Source organism: Pecten maximus, chromosome 12 (genome assembly GCF_902652985.1).
Source record: "Pecten maximus chromosome 12, xPecMax1.1, whole genome shotgun sequence".
NCBI lineage: Eukaryota > Metazoa > Mollusca > Bivalvia > Pectinida > Pectinidae > Pecten > Pecten maximus.
This window is the reverse complement of record NC_047026.1, coordinates 27,609,892-27,630,778: the sequence shown is the minus strand read 5'-3', so window position 1 is coordinate 27,630,778 and position 20,887 is coordinate 27,609,892. Positions and strand designations below refer to the sequence as shown.

Genomic DNA, 20,887 nt, shown 5'->3' with positions numbered 1-20,887 from the left:
TGAACTTGCTTGTGTCGTGACTGTATTACACTGAACTTGCTTGTGTCGTGACTGTATTACACTGAACTTGCTTGTGTCTGTTATGTATTACACTGAACTTGCATGTGTCTGTAATGTATTACACTGAACTTGCTTGTGTCGTGACTGTATTACACTGAACTTGCTTGTGTCGTGACTGTATTACACTGAACTTGCTTGTGTCTGTAATGTATTACACTGAACTTACTTGTGTCTGTTATGTATTACACTGAACTTGCTTGTGTCTGTTATGTATTACACTGAACTTGCTTGTGTTGTGACTGTATTACACTGAACTTACTTGTGTCTGTTATGTATTACACTGAACTTGCTTGTGTCTGTTATGTATTACACTGAACTTGCTTGTGTCGTGACTGTATTACACTGAACTTGCTTGTGTCGTGACTGACTGTATTACACTGAACTTGCTTGTGTCGTGACTGACTGTATTACACTGAACTTGCTTGTGTCGTGACTGACTGTATTACAATGAACTTGCTTGTGTCGTGACTGTATTACACTGAACTTGCTTGTATCCGTGACTGTATTACAATGAACTTGCTTGTGTTGTGACTGTATTACAATGAACTTGCTTGTGTCGTGACTGTATTACACTGAACTTGCTTGTGTTGTGACTGTATTACAATGAACTTGCTTGTATCCGTGACTGTATTACACTGAACTTGCTTGTGTCTTATGTATTACACTGAACTTGCTTGTGTCATGACTGTATTACACTGAACTTGCTTGTATCTGTTATGGCTGTATTATACAGAATGATGAAATGTTTGTGTGGTTGATAAAGAATAATAATAAAAAAAAACCTGCAAATTTAGGTGAAATGTTAAAACTACTGTTCCCTTTTATGAGTATAAGCAAAATGTTTATAATAAATGTTATCACTCTCTGAATTTTTCAATTCCAAAAAATTACATCAAGTTGTCAAGATTGATAGCAACTTTAAAATCCTATCAATTAGCACTATTACAAATTTAAAAGTAAACATAATACATAGAGATCCTTAAATATAATTAAATACTTGAGTAGAAATAAATACTTAAAGGTAGAATGAACCAGTTAAGAGACTAGAATGTAGTATTGCACAGGAAAATGATATAATAAATAAAAACATTAAAAAATCAATGTCAATCGGAATGTCAACTAAAAGTAATGTTGATAACGAAGATGTTTTAAAAACATGTAAATAGATTATAATTCATAATTTTAGTTCATTTCTCGGATTATAAATTTTGTATCTGATACAAACTCTCATGGGAATATATTGGTCTGCTTATCATAGTGCCTTAAATGTCTCTACATACTGTACACACAATCTCATAGAGATTATAATATACAAAACGTTAACATAAAAACAATATCCATCAAATACATAAATGTATAACATCTAAATTTAAGACGTCTGTAACAATTATGTCCTTCAAAGGAAAATATCTTGAAAATGTATCAATAAATAATACAAGCTTACAATTGTAACGGGTTGTAATACAGAAAATTATCATTCATTACTTCATGATGAGACATTCTGTCCAATAATTGAACACACATATACATAACAATCACAAATATATATATCCACATAAACCATGGATTTCTGTTAACATGTGCTGAAAAAACCGCAAAACACAATTCAGGATAATTATTGTTGGGAGGAATATCTTCTAACAAGAAATTGCTTAATCTTTCGCCTCTCTCCATTTTTGTGTGTGTGTTATTTCCCTAACATTTCTGGCAGAAATCCCAACTCACTGCCCCAACAACATCACTGGAGGAATTATCTCCCCTACACCACCTTACAAAATATATGTAGCACATATGGTTACTGCTAGTTGTCCTGATGAAAATTCAATTATATCACAATAAAAACCATTAATGAAGCGAGACACTGAACAAATATTTCAAAAAAACATCATAACATTCTAAATGTTGGCAAAGCAGTCTTATCGGTAATTTTCTTGTAAACCATATGTTGGACAGAAAGTATGGAATCAGGACTGTGTTACACCATGTACAACAAATACAATGTAGTAAGTACCGCATACATAGAACAAATTTTGTATTGTGTATCATAGTTCAGAGCTGTGCTGTACACGTACACTGTATATATAACATGTTGTATTTTTTGTGGTGTTTATTTTTAGAGACAGTACAATTATGAGTGGAAATCCATATCTTTAACCTTCGGATCAACAACACATAGTGTATATGATACATTGTGTTAATAATTGGATATATTACATAGTAACACAAATGACGAAGCGAGATAATTTTTTTTTTGATTACTTGTGTCCTGGTTATCTGGCCTTAAACAAATTTGCCTGAATAGCAAGAAATATTGACAGCTGTTACCACTGCTACAAGTCAAACATCCCTAAAATGTTTCAATGTTGCAGTGATAACCAGATATTTCTGACCACATTAATTGTCTATCAGATGATTTGAACATCTAGATCGCAATGTTTATTTTTTGGTACAATAATTACACAGAACTTTGTTGTACATGTATTACATTCCACATCGCTGTACCGTTGCACAGAACAGTATTCAACATCGCTGTACTGTTACACAGAGTTGTATTCAACATCGCTGTACTGTTACAGAGCTGTATTCAACATCGCTGTACTGTTACACAGAGCTGTATTCAACATAGCTGTACTGTTACACAGAGCTGTATTCAACATCGCTGTACTGTTACACAAAACAGTATTCAACATTGATGTTCTGTCACACAGAGCTGTATTCAACTTTGATGCATTGTTACAGAGCTGTATTCAACTTTGATGTATTGTTAAACAGAACAGTATTCAACTTTGATGTCTTGTTACACAGAACAGTATTCAACTTTGATGTCTTGTTACACAGAACAGTATTCAACTTTGATGTCTTGTTACACAGAAGTGTATTCAACGTTTATGTATTATATATATATATATATTATTACACAGAACAGTATTCAACTTTGATGTCTTGTTACACAGAGCTGTATTCAACTTTTATGTATTATATATATATATATATTATTTCACAGAGCTGTATTCAACTTTTATGTCTTGTTACAAAGAACAATATTTAAACTACATTCCACTTTGTTGTACATGTTACTAACAGAAAGGGACCATAATCATTATAAATTAAATCAATACAGCAGAAATCACACACAATGTAATTTCTCTGTAAACTGTGCTACATACCAAAATAACCAATAAACAAACTCCCATAAATGATAATTTCATAAAATAGTTAAACTCCCATAAATGATAATTTCATAAAATAGTTTTTATTAAGAACACAAACCTACCTGCTGCTACTAGAACATTTTCAACAGTTATGAATGCCTAGCATCCTAAAGAGATGCTAAAACATATCTCTGTATTAATATTTAATAATTTAAATCTTTGAGCATTGATAGGCAAGGTACACATATACAGCTGAAGGCTGATATTCCTGTAGACAGGTGATTGGACATGTCTTTACCAGTCAGTCACTTCCTTATTGATAATTAAGGAGTGTGAATGTCGGCAACCTTGATATCATTTCATCGTAACAAAAAAAAAAAATTCATATTGATATGACTCTGTAATGATTTAGGTGATGCAGTACTCCAGTTAATGTCATAACTACATACAAGATTTTATCTTCTCACATACTTCACAGGGTTACCTCGTGGTTGCTAGGGAAAAAATAAATTAATCTCCCACAGGGGGTTAAAGACAGCCGGCACGTGCTATATGATGCTGCTCACAATAACATAAAGTCATCATTTAACGTTGAGTAACCATGTCTTAAATGATGACGTCATTAATTTTGATGCACATCCCAAGGAGCATTGTAGATGGCGCAATAAAAATCTTTCAGGAAAGCTTAATTACATTTGCTTGCAAGTATGTGAGAAAAACGATCAAACATGGGTCTGTTCCGCCAACAAGAAAATCTCAATCCTCGTATAAGAGTTTGGCTGGCCAGCACTAGGCTTGTCAAGGGAACAGACCCATGTTAAATTCTGTTAGTCTCTCACTGTGATCTGCAGTACTAAAAAATCAGCTATGATGAACAGAACAAGGATCACTGATGTTAATATGGCCGACTTGTTTTTGAAGCTCATTAATTTACAGCAGTAGAACCTTGTTCTACATATATTTCGGTGTTCTGTACTTTCCAAGTAACCTTAAGTCAAAAATTGTAACAAATCATGTATCTCATAATCTATTATATCACCTGATGAAATGATATCAGACTACTGATTTCACACTGCTCCTGGAGAGAGATCAGGATCAATGCTAAGATAATTCATGATAAAAACTGACTAGAAAAGCACTCCATCATTGATTTTGGTGCTTGCGACAACTGGAAAAGACAAGTTCAAGGAGAGGATTAGCAGGATCTGAACAAATCTGCTTAATTGATAAAGAAGAAGCCTTCCCCTAGAGCTCCAACCCCTCTCTTACTGTAATTACTATCCTCAGGATAAGTATCTGACTTGCTCTGAACTTTGTGTTGAAGCTTACGCAGCAACTCTGAGGCGGGCGTGTTTAAGGCAAATCCTGAGGGGAATCCCAGCCCAGGGGAGGCATCCAAGTGAGAGGCACCCACTAAATATGAAGTGTACCAAGTTGGACAGCTTCCTTCTGATTTTTCTGGAGTTTCATGTTTTTTTGACACTTCCCCCTTGCTGTGAGTTGCTTTGCTGCCCTGTCCACCCCCTCTACTATTGGAGCTACCAGTGACTCCCACATCCGTAGAGGCAGAGGTCTTCTTCGTGGTGGTTGCTGCTGTCGCGGACGCTGCTTCCTTCTGCTGTTGTTGCTCCTTGATCTTCTTCTGACGCAAAAGGTGTCGTTCTTTCACCTTGTATTCCAGAGTGGAGTGTGGCACACCATAGTAGCTCCCTGCACGGTGCACACTCATCTCCCCTCGCTGTACAGCCTTCACTGCTTCCATAAGCAGCTGGCTGTTATACTTACGGTACTGGCCTCTTTTTGGGCGCGTCTTTTTGGCAGGAGTTCCTGTAGAATCCCCCAGTCCCTTCTTCTTGTCATTATCTTCTTTCTTTATTTGCTTGGCAGGAGAGGCACCGTTTGGCTGGAATGATGTCTGATGATGGCTCTTTCGTAAAACTAGGTCACCATGACCTAAGTCGCCTACTTGGTGGGACTTACATTTTACTTTTTCACTTATTGTTTTCATAATAATTTCTTTCAATGTATCACCAATAGAAGAGTTTTCCAACTTGTCAAGTGAACTAGTGAAGGCATGTTCCTGCTTGATCGGACTCCTAGTTGACTTGTAGGACGGAATGATGATATCATGGAAAGTTGGTGTGGGAGGTTCTGATCCTTCGTCAGTCCTCCCAGATGAAGGCCGCTTGATGCTACTTAATCCTTCAAGTTTGATCTCATCATGCCTCAAATCTCTCACCCTAGAGGCATTTCTCTCCATTTCTAATCTTTCCTCAGCTAGTTTGCGTATAATATCTTTCAAAATGGGCATTTTTAATTCATGTTCATACATCTCATAATACAGTTCTTCTCTCCCTGACAGATTATGTTTTTTACGGATGTTGTCTAATTTCCTTTCAGTATTATCATCTGTCTCACTTTTCTTGACCTCGTTCAAATCACATGTGGGTGGAGGAAGCTGAGGGAGAGCCAAGGGTAAAATATTGCCTTGTATAAGCTCTGACCATTTTATACCAGACTCCTGGCTATCTTCATCATCCAAAGCATCCTCATGTAATAATGTCAGTTTGTCTGCATCCATTTTGAATATTTTATTACGGAGCGTTGAGCGAGGAATCCCGTAGAGAGCAGAGGCCCGTCTAGTTCCTAATTTGCCATTTTGTATCTCAGATACAGCCTCTGTAAGTTCATCATCGGTGTAGTTCTTCTTACAGTTAGGAATGTTTTCTTTCTTGTGTTTGCTGGAAATTATAGAAAATATTATTAGTCATGTGAGAGGCCTATGAACCTGAATGGAGTAAAATTCAAAATAATGTATGAACTGAAGAGCTTAATCAAATTTTTAATGAATAAAAGCTCAGTGTTCCTAAATGTGACGTATATCAATGATTAAAGAAAGAGTTATTTATATCAAGCAAGACATCACAGATGATTATAATCCCCTCACTTATAAACTAATAATGTAATGCGTATTAAATACAAAATCAGTAGAACAAGGACATGCAAACTTTATTGAATTCTTCACCTCTTCACCTCATTTCCGCAGCATTTTAATGTAAACTTAATTTGTTTTGTTTTGTTTTTAATTTAAAAAAAGGTGTTTTGAAACTTTGTCTCAGGAGATTTAAAATAAAATCATTTAGATTTTATATTGTAGAAATAACAGCGATAACTGTCACAATAATCTTAAATTGACGCACTAACCTTGCTTGTGTCACCACATGCGGGATCTTTAGCTCTACCAGTGATGGCTGCTGTGGCACATTGGTGTCTGGTTCTGTGTTCTCTACATTCTGTGCTGATGATTTTAACTCTGCCAGAAGTTCTCGTCCCATGTTCTGGGTGTAAAACTGGGGACAGTACGGTAATATCTCTTGCAGATACCGCATACCTGTGAAGCAGAAAGATGACCATTATAATTACATATAATTAAGAACATGATGTATCACACTAGATGTAATTTAGAGAAGAGACCTGCCTCAATACCTTACTTCCACTCTGTCTATTTCTTAGATCCTTTCCAATTCAACGTTATCCACCTAATCATTTAATCAAATTTAATGGATATAAATGGACGCAGGCTTAAAGCATCCGAGTCCATATCAAGAAATATTTCACAAACACATAAACATAATTATATAACAGAATATCAATATTCGTATATTACATCCTTGAAGTGATCATCCACTAGTTTTTCAAACAGAACAATTGATTGAGAATTTACAACATGTATTGGGAGACTATTCCATGTATCAACCACTCTATATGTGAAAAAGTTTCGCCTCAGTTCTGCATTGCAGTAGGTTTTTTTACATCTTAGAATTGTTGCCCATAGTTCAATGGTTGATGTCGAAAGTTAATTAATTTGAGTTTACTGTTTTCAAAATTTTTAAATAATTGTTATCAAGTCCCCTCGCATCCTCCTGTACTTCATGATCAGTGTAGGGAGGTTTAACTTCTGTAATTGTTTTCTGTAGGATAGTTCCTTTAGCCCTCGTACAAGTTTTGTAGCTATACATTACACATTTTCTATCATATTTATAATTAATATCCTTCTGTTTGTAAGGGTTACATGCACACACCTGGTATTCCAAATATGGTCCGGCTAATGTGTCAATCAGTTGTTTAAACATGAATTCATAATTCATAATTTCGAATAATTCGAACAGGTTCGTCAATATTCATTTAATTTTGTTCGAACTAACCGGAGGTTTACCGTAATTTATTTCCTCCACCTCCAAAACCTGGCACGTCCTTAAATGACCCTGGCTGTTAATAGGACATTAAACAAAAAACAAACAAAAACAAACAAAATTCATATTCCTGGTGGCCAGAGCCTTTTACTGTTTTAGGTAGAGTACTTTACATTTGTTGGGATGAAATTTAAAATAACCAATCATCCAACCATTTCTGAAGTTAAATCCGTTTGAAGAGTGCTCACATTGTTGCCATCTATGATTTTGCGTTATAATTTTGTGTCATCTGCGAATAAAGGACACAGTGATATTGTATTCTCTAGCATATCGTTAATGTACAGAATAAAAAGAATGGGCTCTATTGTCACTTCCTCGTAGAATTCCGCTGAGCACGTCTGCGATTTCAATGTGAATCTATTAACTATGACTCTTTGGTGTCTATTACTCGGGATTTTCTATCCACTTAACAGTTTTATGACTGATTCCAAATTTGTACAACTTGTGTATGAGGCAACGATGGGGTACCTTGTCAAAAGCCTCCATAAAGTCCCTCTAAATTACATGTATTTCTCCTCCCGTATCCAGCATCTGTGTCCATTAATCCAGAACTAGTACTGTTAACATTTGAAGTGTTGTTGATCACCCTGGCAGAAACCCAAATTGATAGTTACTAAATAAGTTATTTATTTGCATATACAAATGTATATGTTGTACAATTCTGTCTTGAAGAGTGTTTCCATTGATTTAGCTACGATACTTTGAGACTGACTGGGCAGTAACTTCCTGGTTTGGACTTAGGACATTTCTTTTTGTAGATGGCTGTGATGTTTGCATCCTTCCAAGATTCTATCTCCAAGGATTTATAAATATTATCGATAATGGCTGTTTCAAAACATCTCTGAGTTCTTTTAATGCTTTTGGGTGAATTTTCATCTGGACTGCATAATTTGTTACTGTTCAATTTCAACAGAAGCTTCAGAATATTTTCTTCAGTGCAAGATTTATCCTGGAATAGTTGGCTAACTGTCCTCTGCTTGAGATTTGGTATTTCATTTGGTGGTTCCTTGATGTATCCTGGAATAGTTGGCTAACTGTCCTCTGCTTGAGATTTGGTATTTCACTTGGTGGTTCCTTGGTGTATTCTGGAATAGTTGGCTAACTGTCCTCTGCTTGAGATTTGGTATTTCACTTGGTGGTTCCTTGGTGAAAACGCTAGTAAAGAAATTTACAAGTACACCTGCCTTCTCTGCATCACCTGAAGCACTTTGTGCTGGGTCGCCATTTATTAACAATAGATGGGTGTTATTTAACTCCCAAGGCATGAAATAATCATTACAACTGTTGAACATTCAGTTTATACCAAACAAAGAATAAACTCTAAATGCATTTTGATTGGTTGACAGGGTGACCTTTGACCAGGACTATTTTTCAATAACGTGGTTAAATGCTTTTTGATTGGCTAATGCTTTAAGGCCTATTCACAAGGTCCCAGAAATGATAATGCACAAGATGCAGTTCGCATTTGTTTTTTTCATCATATTTCAAAAAATTTAAATAGATTTCTATCAATTTATTGCTTTTAAAATAATAAACTTGCTTATTACTTGTAATGATTTGTAATAAATTGTAATATGTCCACACATTTTCAAAATTATCTGTTTTGTATATAAGTTGGCGGCATTTCCCCTTAGGTCATATCCTTACACCACACCTGATATTGTGAAATGAAAACATGACATAAAACAGGTTAATTCATCCTCAAAATAGCTTTTCTGCTGTGGTCGAAAAAAGTCACATAAACTCGTTGTTGTATATGGTATTTCTTTTACCCGGAGTCTCATTAGTTATTTCTCCAAAGTTACAAAAAACGAGCTTTATAGCGAGTGTTTTTTGTAACTTTGGAGAAATAATTAATGAGACTCGAGTGAAAGAAATACCATGTACAATGACCACTTGTGTAACCTATGTATAACTTTTATAAAAATAAATATCAAGGTTATACATTTGACCTCTTAGCTTCAATTATCCTTATCTAATTAAACATTAGACCCAATTTGGTCCTTCTGTTCAAATTATAGGAAGGGTGGACATGGATGCCACTGAATAAGATTACACACTTTGTCCAATGGAGGCTTATGGTCTGTTCCAGGTAAGTTTGTCCAAATTGTGTGGAGATCAGGATTTTTTTGGGACGATATCAAGTTAATGCAATAGTAAGATAAAACTCTGGGAACTTCAGTCAGAATGGCCCATAGCACTGCCATAGATGATAACTCACTTGCATTGTCCTGGACCCCTTTTCCATTTTTTGCCTCATCAATAAGTTGTTCTACGGCTTCCTGTAATATAAAGGTAAAACATACCATCAAGTTATCTTTACCACTGGCACTTTCAAGGGGGATTTGCCAGCAGACACCTACTGGTAACACAATTGTCCTAATTCTAATAAATCTAATACACAATTGTCCTAATTCTAATAAATCTAAGTATACATTGCAAGTTTACAAAAGGAGGTTTATAAATGCATTTTTCTGAAACTTTCTAGTTTAAAAGTGTGTAACAACCTACATGGAAATTACAAAAAGTTGACAACTGTACATGTACACTGGCTACAAGAGCTGTAAGACTATACATGTAAATTTTCTCTCTGTACCACACTTCCATCTAAGCCAGAAACATGATTACCAATTATATGTAGTTGATCTGAAAATTGCTGCAAATCAAACAAAGTTTTAAACACTACTTTATAAATGTACTTACAAAGACAAGTTGTACCCTGCTTTCACAGAATGAACATTTTCTGTCCGGATCCCAGTCCTCTATTTCATTAGTTTCCAAGTCTGCAAAGATGTAAAGTTATAATATATCAATTAATAGAGACTGACATTGATCCATTTATCCTTGCACAATGGGCAACTGCAAGAGACCTAATGGGCCTGTATCACTCTCCTGCTTCTAAATCTAATGCAGCTTTGCTTACTATCAGCTGATCACGGCATTGTTCAAAATATGAGCATTGAGATATAACAGTATAATTGTTACTATATCAGCAATTTTTTTAAAGTGGGGTGACAGGTTGGCCTGTTGTCAGTATATATTGAGTGGGTGAGGTGTCCTGCTGGGTTTCTTCGGCAGTATACTTCAGTGAGATAGCACTATAAAGTTGACACTAAGTTCATGATGCTATTGCAAGAAGACAAACATGAACATACTGCAGTTTCCAAACACATCCACATACATCGCATCTTGCATACAGGGGAGGCTGTCCTTAAATGACCATAACTGTCGAAGGATGTTAAACAATACCAAAAGATTTTATTACATTTGACCCCTATGACATTCAAAGTACTTATGTCAAAGAAATTTCATCCAAGCATGCTAAAGGCCCAATATAATGTCTCTGGGCCCCTTAATGGTTATTGAGAAGAAGCTGTGTGTTTAGAGGGGAAAATTGACACCGGATGTATGTCAACCAGATGTCTGGATCACTGCTACACCGAAGCATAAAGAAAAGTTAATGCTACATGGATGATGTGATGCCATACTATAATACAACTAAACTTCTTCAAAACTCAACTGATAACTCAAAACCTCAACTTGACTCTAAGTGAAAATTCTTGGGGGTGGGAACCATATAATTTACAATTTTATTCATTTTTGGCCCAAGAATGGTTTCTGCAAAATTTCATAAAAATTGGTTCAGTGTGAAATGTGACCAAAAACTTTTTGATCATTGTCAACTGCAATCAACCACATACCTTTTCATCATAATCGATTGACTTAAAAGTTGTTTTCGACTATCTGAATATATCATGGGTGTGATCACTACTGGTATATGTAGGGAGTTAGGGACTTACCATTAAATGGCAATAACAACTCCTTGATATGAGTCTGGCCTCCCAATTCTTCTGCAATTCTTTCTAGACCTGAAAACACAAATTAAAACTATTAAAATGACACTATTTTTTCGATGAACTAAATTTTGTCTTTTTAAGATTAAATAGTAACAAAGCGTCGAGGATAGAGACACCAGATTTATATATATATATATATATAGAGATTGACAGGAATGAACAAGAGATCCAAGAAGGATCTTGGTGCCCTGTGTACTATTGAAAAATCTTTATGGTTCTTCCAAAGACTGATTTTTCTCTACTTTAATGATTCGATAACAAGGAGTTCTACCCTACATATGATATCTAAGAACTTTCTGTGAATTACAAATAGTGATACTTATTGGCGTACCGATGGATTAAAATTGAAAATTAATTTATTTGAAAAAATTACGGCGTTAATCAATTACGAGATTTCCGTAATTGATTCCAGATTTTCTGTCATCGCTGTTTGCTTATGATCAGTTGTGTACATGTGTTTAAACTTCAAATCATTATCAGACAACGCTTTGGCCATGTGCTTCAAAAATGGTGGAGGAGGTCAAGCTTCTCTGTACGGCCACCCAGGGTAAAAAAAGTCTGTCATTTGGTGATACTTTGCCTTCACTAAATGAAAGATGGACTGGCGATGTAAGAAAATTTTGACATGTCTAAAGCAGTATGGTGCTTATGCAGAAAAGTGTATGTAAACAAAAATAATTCCTTTTAAATGATAATTGAAGTCAGAAGTGCTAAACTGTTGAAAGCAAAAGTACAATCTTCACTTTTGTGTTGCTATTTAGGCCGAGGTGTTAGTGACAATGACTATGCTGGTGTCAGTTTGCATTCCATTTTTGTTCAGTTTAGCAAAATTTTACAATATTTCAGTATGGCAGGTTACTCAACGTCATTACAGCTGGTATATATATACTCCTGCACTTGGTAATGCAACACTAGCTGACGTCAAACCATTAACAATCTGTTTTCATCAAATATATAGATTTGACAGTGTACATGTTGAATGACACTGATTTGTGTAATGTCACATAAAGTTAGCTTTGTGTCTGTTAATTAACTGGATGTGAAATTTCGTGTGCAATTTCACAGTAATTCAAAGTTATATGAAAAAGGAAATTCTAAATACAGTCGAATCGGTCCAAACGACCATCTCTATTTAGCGACCCTCTGTTCTAAGCGACCATTTCAATTCCTCCCGAGCGTTTTCGCTATATATTTTAACTCTATTAAGCGACCCTCTCTTTACGCGACCAGCGACCACAATTTTTCGTTCCCGTGATAAAAAGAACTCTCCAATAAGCGACCAGAAGTCTCCAAAATGCCTTACATAACCATTTTCGCCTTAATAAAACCCAAGTATTTTTACTTTTCGTTCAAAAGGACGGGAGATGAGGCGAAGTGACCGTCTGGAATTCTGACGATTTTCAGACGTTTTATATACGATATATCAATTTGCATGCGAAATATAACAATGAAGGAATGCATAAACAGTTAACTTACTGTTAAATCGTGATTTGTTATCTTTTTTGAGACATTAAAACAGATATTTGCCAGTGAAAAAGTCGCCGTTTTTAAAGTAGGAAATGCAGGAACGTAAATAATAATCGGAGCGGAAATCCAGACCAAGATTTCAGGAATTAAAAAAATATATATAAATAATTTGAAAGTAATCTAATTAACCAATGAAATATATTTCTCATGTTAAATCGATGTATTTTGCTATGCTGAAAGAATTTCAAAAAATACATCAAGTGATGAAAAATTAGCACAGTAATAATTATTAAAAAAAAATACACAAAAAAAAAAAAAAAAAATTGTTTTATTCAAAGTGGTGGTTCATTTTTCATATATATTATAAATCATTATTGCCAATTATAAAGCGAATAAAAAGCTTATGAACATTTAATAAATTTAAGATACCATCTCTATTAAGAGACCACTCTCCATTAAGAGACCGTTTTTCAACTTCCCTTTAGTGGTCGCTTAATACAGATTCGACTGTATTTTGTACAAGCTTAAGTAATGCTGAATCAAAACGTACTCAAGGCTACCTCAAGGCTTTGTTGAACTTACTAATTCTCCAACAGACAACACTAGTAGTACTACAAACCTAATGTCACACTTAACTACTGGTCACAACAACACGATCGTGAAAGAAAAGTGTGGTAACCATGCACTAAAAGGCTCTAGTGAAGACTAAAATAACACTGTTCAGTGATGTTAATACCAAACCTTACATCACTCAGTAAAGAGTACAGTGAAGAACTAAATCTTATAAGATTATGCAGATTCTGGTTGTTTAAATGTTACCATTATGCTTGGTGGATAGCCTCGAGCTCTAATTCAGGGACCTTTAGTTGAGATTACAGGTAAAATCAATTTTACCTTAACTCATATAATCTGAGGTTGGTAAATTATAGTTTTTTCACATTTGACTATTCATTATATATAGCTAGCTATATATACATATAGGTACAAATTAAATTAAAGTGTCTTAAGCAGAACGACAATATAATCCATGTTAGATCAATTAAAGGGAAGAGTATCAGGAAATAATCTCAAAGCCACAATTGTCCTGTAACACGTGATATGGCTAGACCAGTATTGCCTGGAAGTTATCAAACTGTAACGGTGCAGTTCATTACCAAAAGACTGGGAAAACAAATCGGCTGTTCTGGAAACAAAAACAAACAAGAGGCCCAAAGGGCCTTAACGGTCACCTGAGATTTGAAATATTTCGGCCAACTAAATTGACCCTTTTTGGCCCCACCCATCAGTCCTAATAGGGGTCAGTCTATGAAGAGTATTTGATTCTAACATATAGTAGATAAGAAGATTTTTGAAATTTCACTCAATTTGACCCTTTTTGGCCCCGCCCACCAGCCCCTGGGGGTCAACCAGGGCCAACATGTACATAACATCAAACTGTAATCCCATGCTGATAATTTGAACCAAGTTAGAATGAATTCCAATACAAATCCAACAAATAATAGTCAAAAATGTGATTTCCTTATATAAACTATAGTAAAGTTTACCCCCTCCCCAGGGGCAAACGTGAGACCCCAGGGTCATGAAATTCACAATTTTGGTAAAGCACCTGAAGAGCCTTCCATCTATGAAGAGTATTTGATTCTACCATATCTGAGAGTAGGGAAGAAGATTTTTGAAATTTTAGTCAATTTGACCCTTTTTGTCCCCGCCCACCAGCCCCTGGGGGTCAACTAGGGCCAACATGTACATACCATCAAACTGTCATCCCATGCTGATAATTTGAACCAAGTTAGAATGAATTCCAATACAAATCCAACAAATAATAGTCAAAAATGTGATTTCCCTATATAAACTATAGTAAAGTTTACCCCCTACCCAGGGGCAAACGTGAGACCCCAGGGTCATGAAATTCACAATTTTGGTAAAGCACCTGAAGAGCCTTCCATCTATGAAGAGTATTTGATTCTAACATATCTGAGAGTAGAGAAGAAGATTTTTGAAATTTCAGTCAATTTGACCCTTTTTGTCCCCGCCCACCAGCCCCTGGGGGTCAACCAGGGCCAACATGTACATACCATCAAACTGTCATCCCATGCTGATAATTTGAACCAAGTTAGAATGAATTCCAATACAAATCCAACAAATAATAGTCAAAAATGTGATTTCCCTATATAAACTATAGTAAAGTTTACCCCCTCCCCAGGGGCAAACGTGAGACCCCAGGGTCATGCAATTCACAATTTTGGTAAAGCACCACAAGACCCTTTCATCTATAAAGAGTGTTTGACTCCACCATATCTGAGAGTAGAGAAGAAGATTTTTGAAGTTTTAGTCAATTTGACCCTTTTTGGCCCCACCCCTCAGGCCCCTGGGGGGTGGGGACCATATAATTCACAATTTTGGTTGACCTTCAGCCATAGAAACTTTCTGCCAAATTTCATTGAATTTTGTTACGTGGTTTTGGAGAAGAAGTCGAAAATGTAAAAAGTTTACGGACGCACGACGCACGACGACGGACAAAAGGCGATTAGAATAGGTCACTTGAGACTTCGTCTCAGGTGACCTAAAAATCTGAAGAGTCACACACAGCAGAGGCCATTACAGAAGCCTTAAAGCTTAGAGAAACTAAAACTACATGGCATTGCTAGTTTCAACAGCCACAATTAACTGACAACATAGCCAGTGAAAAAAAAAGCATTTGATATTCTTAAATGGCAGTGTTTTGGCTACTAATGGATATAGGATTAATTAATGTGTTAAAAACAGCCTTGGGTATTCCTGAATTATCGAAGATACTGCCTAAAGGAGAAAATTGGGACATTCTTTCAACAGTCAACTTGTGCATCTGATCTTCTCATGATCAGGGCACATCAGCTTAGTCAGTTAAACTTTAATGTTGCCCAAAAACTAATACAGGATTACCGAAAAGGATGAAACAGCACTGACTCTCTCTAAGCTAGAAAGACTCCTAGAACTGACCCCTGCCATTATGGCTGTTGTACATGATCCTAAAGCTGGGAAGGCCACAGCAGTAGCTATAAACATCTATTCCAATAAGTTTGAGCTACAGCAAGGGATTGGTTGAAAAAGTAACAGCAATTCTCAAGCCATTTGAAATTGCCACAAACATACTTTGTGCTGAGGATGTTCATACCCCAAATTGGGAATTCAAGATGAGGGTTGTTCACCGATACAAAAATTAAAATTTCTTCTTGCTGATCAGATTGAGAGATGTAGTCAAGACATGGATCTCATTCTTCTTGCCAATGCCCTGAATCCTTGTACTGTACAAAAGACATGGGATCAGTGAGATCTTGGTGTCCACCATTGAATAATCTTAATTGGTTCTATGCCAGACTCTGAACTTCTCTCTACTTTTCATTCTTTCTTGTTTAATTTTTGCTCTTAATAATCTGATAACACGATTGAGTAGAACCTATATTTGAAGGTTGAGAAACATCTATCCAGTACTTTTCAAGAAATAGTGATAACAAACTTCAATTCTCATAATCCATGCTGTCGGCAATTTTGTTTTTCTGATCAAAATTCTTAATTAAATTGGCACAATAAGGGACCAAGGGGAACCTACACATATAGTTTTGAGGAATATCTCTCCAGTACTTTTCAAAAAAGAGTGATAACAAACTTCAATTATCAAAATCCAAGATGGCCACCTGTCGGCCATTTTGTTTTTCTGATCAAAAATATTAATCGAATTGCCACAACTTAGACCAAGAGGAACATACAAATGAAATTTGAGGAATATCCCTCTGGTACTTTTCAAGGAATAGCGATAACAATTTTCCAATCTCAAAATTCAAGATGGCTACCTGTCCGCCATTTTGTTTTTATGATCAAGTCTAAATTAAATTGGTAAAACAAGTATAGGGACCAAGGGGAACCTAGACATGAAGTTTGAAGAATATTTCTCCAGTATTTTCAAGAAACAACAGAGATAACAAGAATTGTTTATGGATTGATGGACATATGACAGATGGATAACGGACCACAGACGCAGGGTGACTTGAATAGCTCACCGGTCTAATGATGAAGAACAGGATCAAGTAAACAGAGGACACACGTCCAGTATAGTTCAGTTACTGGTAAGAAGGAGAAAGACCAAGGTGATCTTGAAATAACACAACCACAGCCTGGTGAAGTTAGGGAACCTTCTCTCCTACAAATGATACCCATAGCAAATAATCTGAAACCACAGTTAAAAGTCTAACCTCAACATTGATATGGAATCTTGGTTGGATGATGTGATATTTACAGGGCAGAGTAAATGTCACAAGGTCTAGTGTTAGAATAAGAATGGTCAAACTTTGCTTCATCTCCAAAGGATCATCTACTATGCTGGACAAATGGAAAAGAAATTAACTTTTTTCCTAGATTGAATGTACAAGCAAGAAAAAGTCTAGCCATTGTAGACTGCCTCATCTGTACCCTCTGAAATGGTCTTCAGTCTGGCTGGAAGACTAGTTAACTGGAAAAAATAGGCAAGAATGTCCCCAGAAAATATTGACACACCATTTCTTAATAAAAACATGAAGAACTGTTCATGATTAGCTAGTAGTTATGAATTACATGTCCAGTTCAGAGAGGAAATGCTCCCGAATCTAAAGAATTGTTTCTGTTGTTATTGTTGTGAGTTTATTAACACTATAGCAGTGCGAGTTCTAAGTCCAATTCTGTTAGTAATTATGCTCTTTAGTTTTGATAGTTGAAATTAGCCATTTTCTGTAATAGTTTTGCCATTTCAAGTTCATTTAACATTTTGATCGAGTTAAAGTAGAAAATGTGTGTAAGACATAAATGTCCCCTCCCTGCTGCCATAATTCATGACGGGGGCATAAAAATCGTAATTGTTTCCTGCATTGATACAACTTACAACTGGTATGAAAATACAGAAGGTACAACAACATTATTTTGCATCTTTACTTAATGAAATAGCTAAACAATCTGATTATAATCAATAATCGATCGGAAGAACACATCTGATTATTCCCATCAATCTCATTCCCAACACTAGCAATAAACTTCAACTGTCAGCCATATTTTGTTTTCTGAATAAGACTTAAAAATCAAATTGGCACAACTAGGGACCAAGGGGAACCTACACATGAAGTTTAAGGAAAACCCTTCCTGTTGTTCTTCTCAAGAAATAGCAATAGCAAACTTCAATTGTCAAAATTAAAAATAACCACCTGGAGGTCATCAAGTTTACCAAATCAAATATGGGCACAACTAAGAATCAATGGGAACCTAAATCAGGATTGTGAAAAGTTTTTCAAGCCCTTTGCCTCCAGAAAGTAGAGCTCAGGAATCCACTTGCCCAAATGCAATTTCTATTTGCCCCATGCATGGCCAGCACAGGTAATAAAGGTGGCTTGATGTCTATTGTTTTGAATCTCAGCCGGTGCCCTATATATAGCTAGTTAGCACTGAGCTTAAGGCCTCTGGCAGAAATATTACTTAGGGACACTCATGACTTGAATTGTCCAGGTGTCAAATTTAAATTCCATCACATTGTCCACTATCAGGGTATACAGTTTACCAAAATGATTCGGGACAGAAAAAAATATTATGATACCCTGAATTCATGTTGGACTGTATCATAATAAATGAGATCTTTTAAAAATAAATTTATATGGAAAAAATTTGGTACATTAAAAAACATTCAATAAGTTGGATATTAATCTGATATTAAGTAAGTGGGATCCACTATATATACACATATTGTTATACTGTACATATTACATTTTTTATATAACAGCAATATTTACCAACTGAATTGGTCTGTCCTTTTCTTAAAAGCTAAATGTACAAATTTACCAGTTTTATTTAAATTTAATTCTTTAACATCATAATAATTGTACTAATTTATATATGCTTTGCTTTCTATAATATTTCTTAAAAAATCTTTGTTGTAAATCAGAATAAAACAGACATTACACACTATATGCGCATTAAGAAAATGGTAGTCATCTTTAATTTCTTCTAAATCACAACTTACTACAATTGCAAGTACACACTCTGTTTCGTCTAGCATTATGCTTTCTACCATTAAATAATATAAGTAATGTGACAAAAATCTAATTCTTGTATATACATACATCTTATATAATCTGTTCACTTCAGACTAATTATAGACATTGGTATAATTATTATGTGTATTACTAATTCTGGTAATTAAAATTCTATTTCATAAGTAACATGATCCACATCATTTCTATCCCATAGATAATCTTATCTTTTCTAGTTCATTATATTGTATGTTAATTATCCATTCGTCATTCGACCCCATTCTATGATCCAAATACAAACATGCTTTTAATACACAATTAGTAGTAAATTTCAATTTCAGGCAATACCTTAAAATGTTCAATTTCTTCTGGTAATGTTGTAAATATAATGAAAACCTGTCTAAGTGATATCTCACCTGTACATGTGTAGCCTTATATAAAGATAATACATTTAAAAAAAAAAATTTCAACATTTAAAGTGTTGACCAACTTTCAATCATATTATATATGAGCAACACTTTTAACTTACCGGTATCTAAATATAGAGAGACTATGATGATTCTGCAATCAAAACAGTATCAATATCGGTTTGGTAGAGACACCAGTAACACAAATTTATTTCTTAGTTTCCTACTTACTTTTTTTCTTCCAATAGGCCTAGGCCTATCTGAATTCTGCTTTTTCATCTAGGCATCCATAAAATTGAAATTACCAGTTTGGAAAATCCAAGCTAAGGCTATAAATTACATCTGATGATTTCACAAAAAAATATTAGGTAAGATATGTTACATTACATCAAATAACCGATCAAAGTTCTGACAATTTCAAGTTAAATCACATCTATTAGAAACAAATATATAAGATTGTCTCTTTTTACTCTTTTTGTCATTTTTCATTCTCTGAAACGTTGTAATATTTAAAATGTAAAACTTCTGCATTATTTGTAAAGTGTAACAGGGACACATAATATAAAAAAAACTTCCCTATTCATATTCAGTTTATACAGTAAGGGGAAAAAACAAAACGAGGAAATATTAATTTACAAAACATATCTTTAAAATAAAAAAAAAAATACATATATATGGAACAATGAACAAACTGATAGACAAACATTATACATTTTGCATCAAAGAGAATATTTATAGAGGTCACTGATACTGTGTATTAGGCTTCTGAACAGTACAGTCGCACTGCAATATCTGCATCCGCAACAAAATATTCACATAATTTGGCATGGAAACAGTTTACCTATCTTGTCCATATAGCAAGGCAATCAATATATTTACGGAGATTGACACTCATTAGCATATTGCTTCGGTTCCACAGAAGGTCACGACAGCCAAACTGCTCAACAACCGGCGTGCGACAATGAGTTTGTCATTCGATCAATAATTTTCAACAGCGTCCATTTTTGGCATTCTGTTTCTTCCCAAACGTGAACCATATGTTTTTTCCACTCATCGTATTCATTCATATATATCCTACCAATTTTAATGGACACAATTGAAAACATTACACAGGATATTCGTATCAAACCAGAATCAATATTTTAATTATTTTTTATGGTAATATACAGCGACGTCATCGATCACGAAATCAGGCTCCTCAGCGGGTACTGTATTTGGGATGCTGAATCAATTATCTCGATTTTTACCTGGACGAAAGCTCATTAAATGCCTTACCTTTACACCGAAATAGCTAACTATTGATAAACCTAGGCTAAAATAGAAGGTTTTAGTTTAAGATAAATCTAAAATGAAAGGAAAATAAATTAATTTTGATTGTCGCATTCGATGTAGGGGGAGTGCATAATTGACAGAATAGCTAAAAGGAACACAAATTTTGACAATGGATCCGACACTGTGTCACTGGATTTAAAGATTTAATCGCGACCAGTGGATGCTTTCAATTGACGTGAATGATCTAAAATATACTTACCGACTGCGATGGGAACTTTTTTACTCCAAGACAACAATTCTTTCTTGAAAGACTTTCTCTCTTGAACGCATCGTATATTCCCACAATCGACCATGTTGCATGTATACAATGCTACGTCATGACCTCAGGAAGCA

At 35.1% G+C, this 20,887-nt stretch overlaps 1 protein-coding gene across 1 annotated transcript; it reads right to left on the bottom strand.

The window, feature by feature from the left end:
* Positions 1-587: 587 nt before the first annotated feature.
* Positions 588-20,876, bottom strand: LOC117339308 (ligand-dependent nuclear receptor corepressor-like protein). The gene is made up of 6 exons (XM_033900833.1): positions 20,754-20,876; positions 11,266-11,334; positions 10,169-10,248; positions 9,687-9,747; positions 6,417-6,603; positions 588-5,953 (listed from the first exon to the last, which is right to left on the bottom strand). The coding sequence occupies exons 1-6, from the start codon at positions 20,845-20,847 to the stop codon at positions 4,432-4,434; spliced, it is 2,013 nt and encodes a 670-aa protein (XP_033756724.1). The 5' UTR covers positions 20,848-20,876; the 3' UTR covers positions 588-4,431.
* Between the last annotated feature and the right edge of the window lie 11 nt (positions 20,877-20,887).

Bases quoted from the DNA above. Each gene is read 5' to 3' on its own strand.
- LOC117339308 (XM_033900833.1), bottom strand. From the start codon at position 20,847: ATGGTCGATTGTGGGAATATACGATGCGTTCAAGAGAGAAAGTCTTTC. The intron at 10,249-11,265 runs GTAAGTCCCTAA...ACATCTTTGCAG, and splicing joins GTTGTTATTGCCATTTAATG to ACTTGGAAACTAATGAAATA. The intron at 5,954-6,416 runs GTTAGTGCGTCA...TATAATTTCCAG, and splicing joins CATGTGGTGACACAAGCAAG to CAAACACAAGAAAGAAAACA.